General features: G+C 41.6%; 2 protein-coding genes across 3 annotated transcripts; both read right to left on the bottom strand.

Moving 5' to 3' along the window:
* Positions 1-71: 71 nt before the first annotated feature.
* On the bottom strand, positions 72-4,556 carry LOC125210667 (protein TPLATE-like). The gene is made up of 7 exons (XM_048110228.2): positions 3,441-4,556; positions 2,744-3,340; positions 2,211-2,572; positions 1,608-1,911; positions 1,390-1,512; positions 666-1,121; positions 72-587 (listed from the first exon to the last, which is right to left on the bottom strand). The coding sequence occupies exons 1-7, from the start codon at positions 4,554-4,556 to the stop codon at positions 120-122; spliced, it is 3,426 nt and encodes a 1,141-aa protein (XP_047966185.1). The 3' UTR covers positions 72-119.
* A 1,642-nt stretch (positions 4,557-6,198) lies between these two features.
* LOC125215735 (replication factor-A carboxy-terminal domain protein) lies at positions 6,199-7,486 on the bottom strand. Of its 2 annotated transcripts, none has more exons than XM_048117264.2 (4): positions 7,332-7,486; positions 6,915-7,232; positions 6,695-6,815; positions 6,199-6,613 (listed from the first exon to the last, which is right to left on the bottom strand). In XM_048117264.2, the coding sequence occupies exons 2-4, from the start codon at positions 7,143-7,145 to the stop codon at positions 6,453-6,455; spliced, it is 513 nt and encodes a 170-aa protein (XP_047973221.1). In that variant the 5' UTR covers positions 7,146-7,232; positions 7,332-7,486; the 3' UTR covers positions 6,199-6,452. The 2 variants fall into 2 exon arrangements, with proteins under 2 accessions (XP_047973221.1, XP_047973222.1); XM_048117265.2 differs by having other exon boundaries at positions 6,915-7,152; positions 7,332-7,477.
* Positions 7,487-11,737: the final 4,251 nt, after the last annotated feature.

Below are 11,737 nucleotides of genomic sequence, written 5' to 3'. Positions count from 1 at the left end.
ATAATTTCCATTTCACATGATAAATAAGCTGGAATTCCCAGAACTACAACTGAGTTTTCTAATTTCCCTTGCTAAATTTGAAACACTTTTTCCAAAGCTAAAATTATACTACTTGGAGGCTAAAGTTTGGTACTCCTGTCTTTACATAGGTGATGCCACTCTTGCAAGACGGCGGATTGAAGAGCTCGATGTTCGACCTCTTCTGCACTCAACTTAAATAAGGTGGTCTCCTTTCCATCCTCATCCGCTTGCTCCTGTTGTTGCTGCTCATGATCACTCATTTTACGCGGCCGTGCTGCCTTCAACAGCGCTATATGCTCCATCGACATTTTCAGCCTCTCCGCAGCAGCCTCCTTCACTTCTTCCTCAGGCATGTACTCAATGCTACCATCAGTCAAGTCGTCCATCCACTCCTGCACGTCCGACCCCATCTCCTTTGCTATGTTTGCATCCGAAGCTCTAACCACAAACTTACACACCATCGTTGTCGTTTCATCACCAAGGTCCACATTTCTGCTCACTTCACTTGAACCAAATATCATCATCCCCACGAACCCTCCTATCCATGTTTTAGCAGCATAGCACATCTGTTGTTTTAACAAATCAACATCTCATTCACTATAAATAAGAGCCATCTATCTATCTATATATATAGTTTTGAGTACCTGGAATCCAGCAACTGTCCGGATAATATGCGAGCAAACTTTATGGAAAGGCTTAGACAACAGAGATTTCAAGCCACTGAGGAAAGGAGACTCCCCATACTGTTGTGCAGCAGTCGCCTTGAAACCACTTCCTTCGTACGTATACGTGCCTGTGCACTCCACTATAGCAGGCAAACTAGGCCATAATCTGAAAAACTCAACTGGTGATATCTTATGTGGCAAAAGAAGTTCAGTCAGAGGAATTTTATACGGCTGGCATCTTAATATCACAGGCTCTCCAATTGCCGGCCTTAGACTTCTCCTGTATCTCGCCATTTCTGGATCTTCTTCAGCGTAACCTCCTCCGTACTCTGCTTGAGCATGCCTACCTTGAAAAGGGTAGTACATGACTTCAACCCAGAATGCACATCGCTCAAAGTGCGATACACCCACTGTCACACTGCAATGCACCGGTTCCTGGATATAAATTCTTATATTATTAACTTTTTACAACTAATGTCAAGTTTTAGTTCCATAGGATATCACCATATAAGAGTTCAAAGTATATAAATGAAATAAATGTGGTGTTTCGTTGAGTGATTAGTTCGTTCGCCTCATGCATCATTTTTTAATGCAATCTTACTCATGTCACAGTATATATATAGCTCGTCTGTTAGAAATTTAAGAAAATACTTAGAAGAAATAAGAGTTTTCAACAGAATTAACCGAATTATACTGCAGTTACCTGTGAATTAAGATAATTCAACTGCCGCACTGCTTGAGGAGATTTGTCCATGAAGTATAACCCACCGGATAGACCAAATCGTATGTCCACGCGATTTATTTCAATCTCTGTAAGATTAAGAACCTGCAATATGTGAAATTTTACTCTTATCTCATTGTACTACTCATAAGGTAAAAAACTGTTGTTTAACATGCGACCTATTCAGTAGAGTTCATTACCTTTAAATGCAGGGTAATCCTTCCATCATTTGGATCTGTCAAATGATATCCTTCAACATAGCAAGGATCACTGCTAGCAGACAAAGTCAATGCACGTGGGGGAACCTTGACCAAACTCCAGTCAATATCTTTTGCCAGCAATCGAGTTAAGTCGTTGGGATCTGGTCTCCAAAGTTCTAAAATAGCTTTATGAATCAATCCCTCTAGTTTCCGGTCCTGAGCCGCAGAAGCTTCATAGAACTGAACAGTTAGCTTGTGGTGGCTAAAAGGGTAGTCTCCTCTGGTGTCACCAACCCCAATCCACCTAGAAACCAAAAAAAGAAAAGAAAAACAAGATCAGACAACCATAGCAAGTTATGCAATATTTAATGTTCAAATATTCTGTATAAAGCTGCAATCTTGCAATCGAGGCACCCTTGGATTGCTGTAAAGTAGGGCTTAGATGCACCACACACAAAGTAGTTTCAAACCAGATTAGGTATAAATCATAAAGGGAAGCTTAGTTGGCAGACACATCATCAAATGAAATTAGGATCACCTGACAAACATGCAGTAGACAAACTGTAACTCTTCTCTAAGTATGCATAGGAGCAAAATGCTTACCTATCACTTGAATGGCTTAATGCATATTTAATTCTCGGAAGTAATAAACGGCATTGATGCTTGGTGACTGAATCGGAAGAGGGACTGCTCTTGAATTCTTCAAGTTCCTGGAGCAGCAATTGGCCAGCCCTAGGATGACGTGATCCCACACGTTGTGCACATAGAAGTGCTACTTGAACATCTTGAGGTCGATTCAATGTGCTAGGAGATGAGTCTGTGTTGTGTAGGATATTATGGATATTTGTCACAATGACGTTTAACAGGTCATTAGGGTCATCAGCCAGAAGAGGATCCAATCCGTCCAAATTAACGTGCTCTGCAATTGCCCACAGAAGACGGGCACCAATTCTAGGCGTGTTTACCTGCCAGTAAGGCCAGTTATGTTTATAGCATAACACAATCAGAACAAGCAGAGTATGAGAAATCTTAATCGATCCCTGGTTTCTAACAGAGAGAAGCAAAAAAGCAATATTCACGACGTTACAGTATTTAAAAGGCAAAGACAAGATTTCAGTTGCTGCTGCATTGCTAACCTCCGGGAGATCCCTAACAAGCTCTCGCTGCAAATTTTGCAGCCGTGTTTCATTGAGTATCTGATCCTGAGAAGCCCCATCTTTTACTCTTTTAACTCCGCCACGGGTGTCATAAATGTGACAGAGTCTAACAAGCAACTTGAGATAGCAATCAATGGCATACGTACGACCCTCACAATCCCATCTAACGCATGGCCTGCAGACTTCCACCACTTCCAAAGCTGGTTCTGTCCAATTCAACGCACCATAACCGGTTCCATAGGCTAACGCTCCAATCACCCTGCTCTCCATACCAGAGTTCTTTTGCTCAGGCAAAGGCAACGACAATTGGAAGCAGCTCTCCACCAGCATCGCAACTAATTCTTCTCTAAACAAGCTCTTTGTAGTCACATTATTCAGATCAGCTTTAACAGCCGCATCTTCAAACAGTGACACAATATCTGTTCCTGCAACAGGTTTTTGCCCTCGGCGAATGCTCTCTTTTGCAAAAAGATCAACGCAAAGAGCAGTTCGACAAATGCATGCCAAAGCATGCATTCTATCCGACTCCGCCCTCAAGTTCCTCACCATGTGAAGCAGCTTTTTAAACAATGACACCTGTGATAGCATATGAAAGCAATTAGCTCCAAATAAATTAACAAGCATTAGTATTCCTAATTTATGAATTTGAAGATGTGATGTGCAGATGATGATATACCTGCATGCTAAGGTCAAGGAGATGCAAATTATTGACGACGGCTCTAACTATGGTCTCGCGTCCAGAAGAATACTCCTGTCTGTCCCAGAGTGTGAGGATTGCAGTAATGGAGGCAGATGCCAACTCCGGCCTCCCACCAGGAACATCAGCCAAATACAACATATTAATCCCCACCTCAAATATCAAAGCAGGATCAAATGATGACTCCAAATAAGGAGCCAAATGCGACACCACATCCGACACTCCTATAAACCTCTCTGCTTCTTTTGAATCCGAAGCCACGACGTTCCTGCTAGAGAGCTTCTTGATCACCTGAATGGAATCTGATGCGACGGCCTTAACTGCATAAACCAGAGGATAAATCGTAGCTCTGAAGCTCTCTATAGGTAGAAGTAGCGATCGGCACATCAACGTGCTTCTCATCTTCCACAAGAAATCGACCATCGAAGCAACCCATTTCGACCTAATCGCGACCGAGTTTTCAGTATCGACTAATTTGTCTCCCGCGAGGCGGCTCATCCTCTTCGTCTCGAATTCCTGGAACAGTTTTCCGATGGACTCGAACGCAACCCTGGAGACGTTATCGGACTTGTCAAGCGTGTTCCGGGCGATGCGATTCCACCAATTGGAGACGCGATCGAGCAGCTTCATGTTGTTCTCGCACAGCGTGACGAGATCGTCGCGCGCGAGGATGCAGCCTAGGGTTTCAGTGACGGAGAAGCGGAGATTGTCGCTGGGGGAGTCGAAGCAGTCGGAGATCTCCTTGTTGCAGTCGTGGATGAGTTTGCTGAGGCGGTAGGAGGGGATTGCGGCGAGGATTGAGATCGCGGCGGCGGTGACGTCGGGATCGGGGAAGTCGATGTCGTTGCGGATGCCGGTGCAGACGGTGTCCCAGAGATCGGCGGTGAGGCGAGTGTTGCGGATGAGGTCGAATGCGAGCTTTTTGGAGACGGCGGAGGCAGGGGAGGCGACGATCTCTTCGACGGCGGATTTGGCGATGACGGAGATGTCACGCCCCGCCGCGGATTGCTGCAGCGCTTGGAGTAACGCGCTGGACTGGCGGAGGGAGTCGTTGGAGCGGAGGTCCGCTTGAATCTGAGAAAACAGGATGTCCATTTTCCAGCTCTAATTCAAGCTGAGAGCTGAGATTTCAAGCTCCAAACATCAGCTCAACATTTCACATAAAAATAAAACCAAAACGGCGGCGGGAAACTGCGCATCCGTGATTGATAATTGTGCATGATGGATTGATCCGTAGTTTACTCTGCAGTTAGGAGAGCGGGTATTTTGCATGATCACCTTTGCATGCTTTCTAATTTCATAATCAAAATCATACCCATTCTTTCTTTCAGCTATTCCAAATATTACAGTTACTTTATGCCATGTGACAAAAATAACATCACTAATATTACTCGTATTTGGTGAGGTTGTTTTCATGCAAAAATCTCGAGCACAATGTGGATATTATGTCTATTTTGTCAATTATTACAAGAAATAAATTTTCAACTTGAAAATCATCACAACGAATAAAAGGTTTCGGATAAAAATGACAGTCATTTAAGATATTTAACCATTAGATTTTTTAATTTGACCGAAAAACCATCATAAACTACTAAGTACTATATACTACTCCGTCTGCCATTAGGAGTCTCATTCATTGGTGGCACGAGTTTTAAGACATGTTAAGAAAAGTAGGTGGAAAAAAGTTAGTGGAATAGGGGTTCCACTTTGTATATATTAGTTTTAAATAAAATGTGAATGGAATGAGCTAATGGAAGGTTTGACCCTATTACTATTTATGGTAAAAGTGAACCGGGACTCCTATTCACGGACGGACTAAAATGGAAAAACGGGACTCCTATTCGCGGACGGAGGGAGTACTCCCTAAACTAAATCTGAAACGCGCCTAAATTTGATTGTGGTCTAGTTTCACTTTTTCAAGATTTACACATATTTGAGATAACTCGAATTCCCAACCTATTATTTTTTATTAAAAAAACAACAACATTTCGTCGTCATTTTTGAGATGCATTTGATCCTCACTTCTTCATATTTGTGAAGAAAAGCCACGAGAGTAACTAATTATAAATAACTTGAAGATGTAAATTTATGCTTGTGCTCATATGTATCAAAGTTGTTTTTAGGGCACTCTCGGTCTCAAGGACCCAACCGACCAATGGCACTGGGTTCCCGATATGCAACGTGGTCTAAGACTGAGCCGCACGCTCATATACCATTCCTTCGCCTCCCTTGCCTCGCGTGTAAGGGCAGGGAATCAATTCGATTTCATCACCAAATTTTTCATCTTCTGACTTCCCCAGTGTTCATCTTCTTCTCCCCCTTCGGCCCAAAATCCGGTCCTTCTTATTCACTATAAACGCCTATCAAAGAAACATTATTCTTCATTTCTGACGAATTTTCTTAGATTGGTAAAGAGGATTCATCAGTTTGGATTAAAACGGTGAGGAGAAGTGTGATTCCCCGATGATCATCTGATCACTGCTCACAAAAACGTTATAAGATCCGACAAACAATTCCTGGACCAAAAATCCCACTGGCCTGGGCTCTTCCAGGTATCCACTCACATTATTAGTACAAGACAAAATTTGGCATTTACCACTTTTACAAACTAACCACTCTCATCAGATGAAACAGACCTCTCATCATTGGAATTTTTGTGAAACAGAGCAATTTTCACTAATATTTGCAACAGTAGTTTTGATCTGCAAAATGCATAAAAAATTATCCCTAATGATCATAATCAAGAACAAATAGAGGATTTTGATTGAGATTTAGAAGAATATACACATGTCCTCGTGTTTGTAAACGATGCCAAGAATCTTGCAGGGCATCAAACTACAAAAAGAATCTAGGAAAATACACAAAACTAAACATACTCAGCAGCAGCAACCTACGATTATTCATTCTCTCAAGTTCTAGTATTAGACAATACATAAAGCAAGAATAGAAATTCTTAATCACAGAATAGCTTCCACGAAAGTGAAATGTTAGTTAGGGTGGATACAATTCCCTCAAAGTGTGGATGGCTGGCTGAAAATCACTTCGCATAGGTATAACCGATACCACACGTAGGTGCTGAGCATTGCCATTCTTCGGCTTTGATAACGTTACAGTCAAAATCTCTCCCTCCAGAGCCTTGCTCGCCGTTGTAGCTGCACAATTCCACATCAAAATCTACTAAACTTTTTGTTTCATTAGAAGAAATGTGGAAAAACATGAGCTCAAAAGCATACAGGCATAGGGGTGAGTCTTGGCAAAGTGAAAAAACTCATCAGCAGAGCAACCAAACAACACTCTCGCGGCCCTATCGAACATTATCACCACCAAAATCTCTGTATCCGTAGCTATTGACACCTGCAAATCGAATCATTTATTACAATTTACATCCAAATTCATAAAAGCAATTGAATTTTTCACCCAATGTTCCTTCCAGCATTCAAATTTGCAACTTACAAGAACACGAAAGAGGCGTTTGGAGCTGGAAGTAGAAGGATTGAAACTGTTGGTGCAGTTGTAGTGGCTGCAAGAGCTACCGGGATTGTCCGGCAGAGTCCTTTCGCACACACTACACACTCTGTAAAAGAGATTCTTGTAATCCATTGCCACCACTGTGCACAATACTGTACTCGGCTTATCTATCTCTATAAACGGCCGTTTTCTGCTCGGTTCGCCGGAACTCGACATATTAAACCTGAATTTGTTGCTTGGATTAGCCCTAAATTGGTGTTTTGCCCTAATTTTGAATTTGAATTTTGTAGATTGCACACAGGCCTGACAAATCAAAAACCGGCCAATGCCGATTCAGACAATATGAATAATCCCTATGAAAAAAAATAGAGTATGGAGATTGAAGAAATCAAATGAATCAACCTTATGAGTGATGTTGGAGAGCAGCGCTCCTTCGTTGAACCTCTGTAGACTTCAACGGCAGCACTGGACGGTGATGTTGGCGATGGAAGGCAGAGGCACGACGAGGGCTGAAGGGACGGAGGGTTTTAGATTTCAACTATATTTAGTGTTCAGATTTTTTTTTAAATATAGTAATTCCCCTCCTCGCATCATAAATGACTAATAAAATTTATTTACAATCATTTCATAACAATAATAATATTAAAAAGAAACTATTTATCCAGTTACAATATTATTAGTACTCCTACTAAAATAAAACAATTATAGGAAAATACAAAAACACTAGATTTCAGATAATAATTCCATAGACATCTTTATGATTTTTACAGTAAAATTGTGAATTACTGAAATCATGTACATGAATTCAATGATTTGACGCACAGTGACGAAGCCATGAACTCTATGTTGGGTGCCCAAAGCTTAGGTATTTTTTAGAGTTGACACCGCCGAAATTTTTTGTAGCATCGGCAATGGGGTTTGCAAAAGATATAGTAGATGAAAAATGAGAGGAAAAAAAAGAGAATTCATAATAGAAACTAGAAATATATTACTATATGCTTATTATCGTTTGAAAACAAGGTGCAAGATTGCAAGTTAATTATATTCCCTCCATCCCATAAAATTATGTGCACTTTTCATTTTCGTCCGTCCTATAAAAATTTGTGCATTCCACTTTTGGAAAGTTATATGAATTTAATAATGTAGATCCACTATCCACTAACACTACTTTAACTACCATTCTCATCATCTCTCTTACTTTACCATACCATTCTCATCATCTCTTACCTTATCAATTTTGTCTTAATTCTCGTGCTATATCCATTGCCCATATTTTAATGGGACGAGGGGGGTAATATAAAACTAAAAGTTGGATATATGCAAATAAAATAGCAGTTAGAGTAAAACTATTAGAGCATCTCCAATGCCAGCTAGCCGATTCGCGTGGCTAGCCGGTCGGCTACCCGAACCATTGGAGTAGGCCAGCGCAAAATCGGCGAAAAAAGCGGCCAGGGCTAGCCGATTGCGTGGCGCTGGCCGATGCGCTGGCCGCCATTGTGGCGTGCCGATCGGCCAGCGCCCAATTTCGATTTTTTTAAAAACCTATATAAACGCGATTTTAGTTTCATTTTCATTTGCACCACTTGTTTTAACGAGTTTTTTCCCTCTCTAAATTTTTGTACAAGAGCATCATCGAGCGATGAGTAACGCGGGTGGTAGGAGTGGTGGGGATGCTGAGGAGTACGAACGGAGGATGAACGAGGCTATGGAGGCCTACATGAACCGCTAGATGGAGCGGTACATGCGTAGGGTGGAACAGCAGGCGATACCTCACCCTCCACGGGTTGTCCACCGCCGAGCAGTGATTGATCTGGATCACGTAGCTGCACATCAGCGGCTATATGACAACTACTTTTCAGAGAACCCGCGGTTTCCCGCAAACATGTTCAGGCGGCGTTTTAGAATGCGCAGGGAATTGTTTATGCGTATTGTTGACGCTTTGGAGCGTCGATATCTGTGTTTCCGCTTCAGGCACGATGCGGTTGGCAGACCCGACCACACCCCTATTCAAAAGTGCACGGCGGCAATCAGGCAGTTGACCTACGGAGGCGCGGCAGACATGTGGGATGAGTACCTCCACATCGGTAAGACGACTGCCCTGGAATGTCTGAAGTTTTTCTGTCAGGGCGTGATTCAAATTTTCGGTGAGTAGTACCTTCGAAGCCCTACTTCCCAAGATTGTCAGCATTTGATGCAGATGCACGGGGAGCAGCATGGGTTCCCCGGGATATTAGGCAGCATAGATTGTATGCATTAGGAGTGGAAGAACTGTCCGACTGCCTGGAAGGGGGCCTACACGACCGGCTACAAGTCAAAGAATCCCACGATGATCCTCGAGGCCGTAGCTGATTACCGGCTGTGGATCTGGCATGCATATTTTGGGGTTGCCGGGTCAAACAACGACCTCAACGTCCTCAACTCGTCGCCCCTATTCAACGAGAAGTGTCAGGGCATCGATCCAGCCGTCTCATTTGTGGCCAACGGCAACCGGCATGATATGGGCTACTACTTGGCGGATGGATATACCCTAGGTGGCCTGTCTTTGTGAAGACGATCAGACACGCAAGTGATGAAAGGAAGGCCTACTTTGCGGAAAGGCAGGAGTCGGTGCGCAAGGACGTGGAGCGCGCATTTGGTGTGCTCCAGTCTCGATGGGCGGCAATTAAGTGTCCAACGCGTTTGTGGGATGTCAGATGCGTTTCCCAAATAATGTACGCCTGCATTATCATGCACAACATGATCGTCGAAGACGAAGGCGTACAACTGACTAGTTGGGCCAATGACGATGAAGCCGGTCCAAGCCACGGAACGGCCACCCCTAGCGTACGACGTGGGGTACCTCTCGATGAAGCCGACCGCCTCAAGAAATATGCCGACATACGCCAAGTTGAAGCTCATATTCAACTCCAAAAGGATATAATTGAAGAGTTGTGGGCATGGAGGACTGCACGCCGATAGTTTTTTTTCTTTATTATGTAATTTTTTTTTTATCTATGTACCTTTTTTTTAATGCAATTAATGAATTTTCCCGTATATGTTTCGTAAATTTAATTCTGTAATTTAATCGTAATTTTAATTCCGTAAATGTAGTATATTTTGAATTATTTTTATTGCGGCTGGCCTATGGCTGGCCTAAATCTAATGTGGCAGATGGATTTTTAGTGCTGCTGACGTGGCAAGGAGAGAGAGTGGCTGGCCTATGGCTGGCCTATTTGCATTGGAGATGCTCTTAGACATAAGAGTGTACAGAAAGAAAACAAGGATTTATTTTTAAATTTTTTTAGGCTGAAGGATTTGAACTTGAAAACATAAAAATATACTGTAAGGAAATAAAACAAATTGTTGGAATTAAAAATGTAAAAACAATAATTTGTGACTGAATGGATTGAACTTTGGGAACATCAAACAAACTCCTGGACATAAGGGCTTTCACAATGGGGCGGACTAAGCCCCGCCCTATGCACTGCCACGTCAGCATTTTATCCTCCGCCCCTTCTAGCTGCAATGGGGCGGACTATGCCCGCCCTAAGCATTTTCTTTATTTTTTGAATATTTAAACACTACAACGATTGGAGAAAACAACTTCATCCATAGAAAGTTCAAATCGTCGCCGTCGGGATTCATTTTTTAGGAGATAAGAGAGAATAATTGAAGAGATGTGAAATTGGAGTGTTTGAAATGGTAGAGAATTGTGGTGTTTAAATAAGAAAAAAATTTGGAAAAAAAAAACGCGTGAGCATCGTCCGCGATGCCACAGTGGTGGACGATGAGCATCGTCCGCGGACGATCGATCAAGCACGAACGATGGTTAAGTCATCGTCCGCCCCATTGTGGATGGCCTAAGAGTGTAAGAAAATAAAGCAAGGAAAAGAATGATTTCTAAGCTCAAGTGGAGTTGAACTTGGGAGCATAAAATTGTAAGAAATTATGCAAAGAATAAAAAAAAAAAAACGATTGCAGGTTGTGGGATTCAAAATCGGGTAAGCTAGGACACTGACTTGGGCTAAAACCAATTATGCTAATCACAATCTTTGTCTTTTTAATAGCATATATACAGTAATAATTGTATATGTTGGGAGGGCCACTGGCCCCTCAGGCCTCATAGCGGCTTCGTCACTGTTGACGCATACTTTCTTGATTCGTCTACAAAATTAATTCAATTTCTGATTATTTTTTTCTTAGTCTACCTCGTAGTTACTATTTTTTCCATCTCATGCTACTCACGTTCAGATGCTACTCACATTTTTCATTTTTATCATAAATTGTTGAATAACTAATGTAATTAACTTAGTCTTTTAAGTATAATAAAATTATAATTAATAATAGAATACTAAATTAATTCTAATATCTTAATTAAATATACTAATTCTTATTTAAAATAAAAACAATACACATAATTCGGTGAAACTATGGAAGGCATGCAAGACGAGGGCTAAAGTGATGAGGGTTTAAGGTTTCGGACATAGACTCAACATATTCTATGAATTCAGCTGCGAACAGAAGTGTATTTTGGTATTGAATCCAAAAAAATTGACCGATGATTAAACAGGTTTTTTAACTCTCAAACATTATTTTACCTACCTAATAGGATTTGTTCCCTATAGATAACTTAATGCCAACATTCAGAAAGTAGGAACACAAGATCAACTAAAATACTAAATTGACTCGTTATAATATCCTTTAGCGAAGTTTTGTCCCAATATTGGAATTTCCTGGCAAGTTTTTTAACGAGGCAATCTCTTTATATTGTAATTATATTTATATGCATCTTTTCTAGTACTAGTGTAGAATGAAGACTTATCTATATT

The sequence above is a fragment of the Salvia hispanica genome, chromosome 3 (assembly GCF_029641045.1).
Source record: "Salvia hispanica isolate PSC_SH4W2 chromosome 3, Shi_PSC_v1, whole genome shotgun sequence".
NCBI lineage: Eukaryota > Viridiplantae > Streptophyta > Magnoliopsida > Lamiales > Lamiaceae > Salvia > Salvia hispanica.
This window is presented reverse-complemented; position numbering and strand designations above follow the sequence as displayed.

Coding starts and splice junctions, on each gene's coding strand:
- LOC125215735 (XM_048117264.2), bottom strand. CDS start 7,145: ATGTCGAGTTCCGGCGAACCGAGCAGAAAACGGCCGTTTATAGAGATA. Junction 6,816..6,914: donor AACGCCTCTTTCGTGTTCTT/GTAAGTTGCAAA, acceptor TTCGATTTGCAG/GTGTCAATAGCTACGGATAC. Junction 6,614..6,694: donor CAAGACTCACCCCTATGCCT/GTATGCTTTTGA, acceptor GGAATTGTGCAG/CTACAACGGCGAGCAAGGCT.
- LOC125210667 (XM_048110228.2), bottom strand. CDS start 4,556: ATGGACATCCTGTTTTCTCAGATTCAAGCGGACCTCCGCTCCAACGAC. Junction 3,341..3,440: donor TCCTTGACCTTAGCATGCAG/GTATATCATCAT, acceptor ATGCTATCACAG/GTGTCATTGTTTAAAAAGCT. Junction 1,513..1,607: donor GGATTACCCTGCATTTAAAG/GTAATGAACTCT, acceptor CACATATTGCAG/GTTCTTAATCTTACAGAGAT.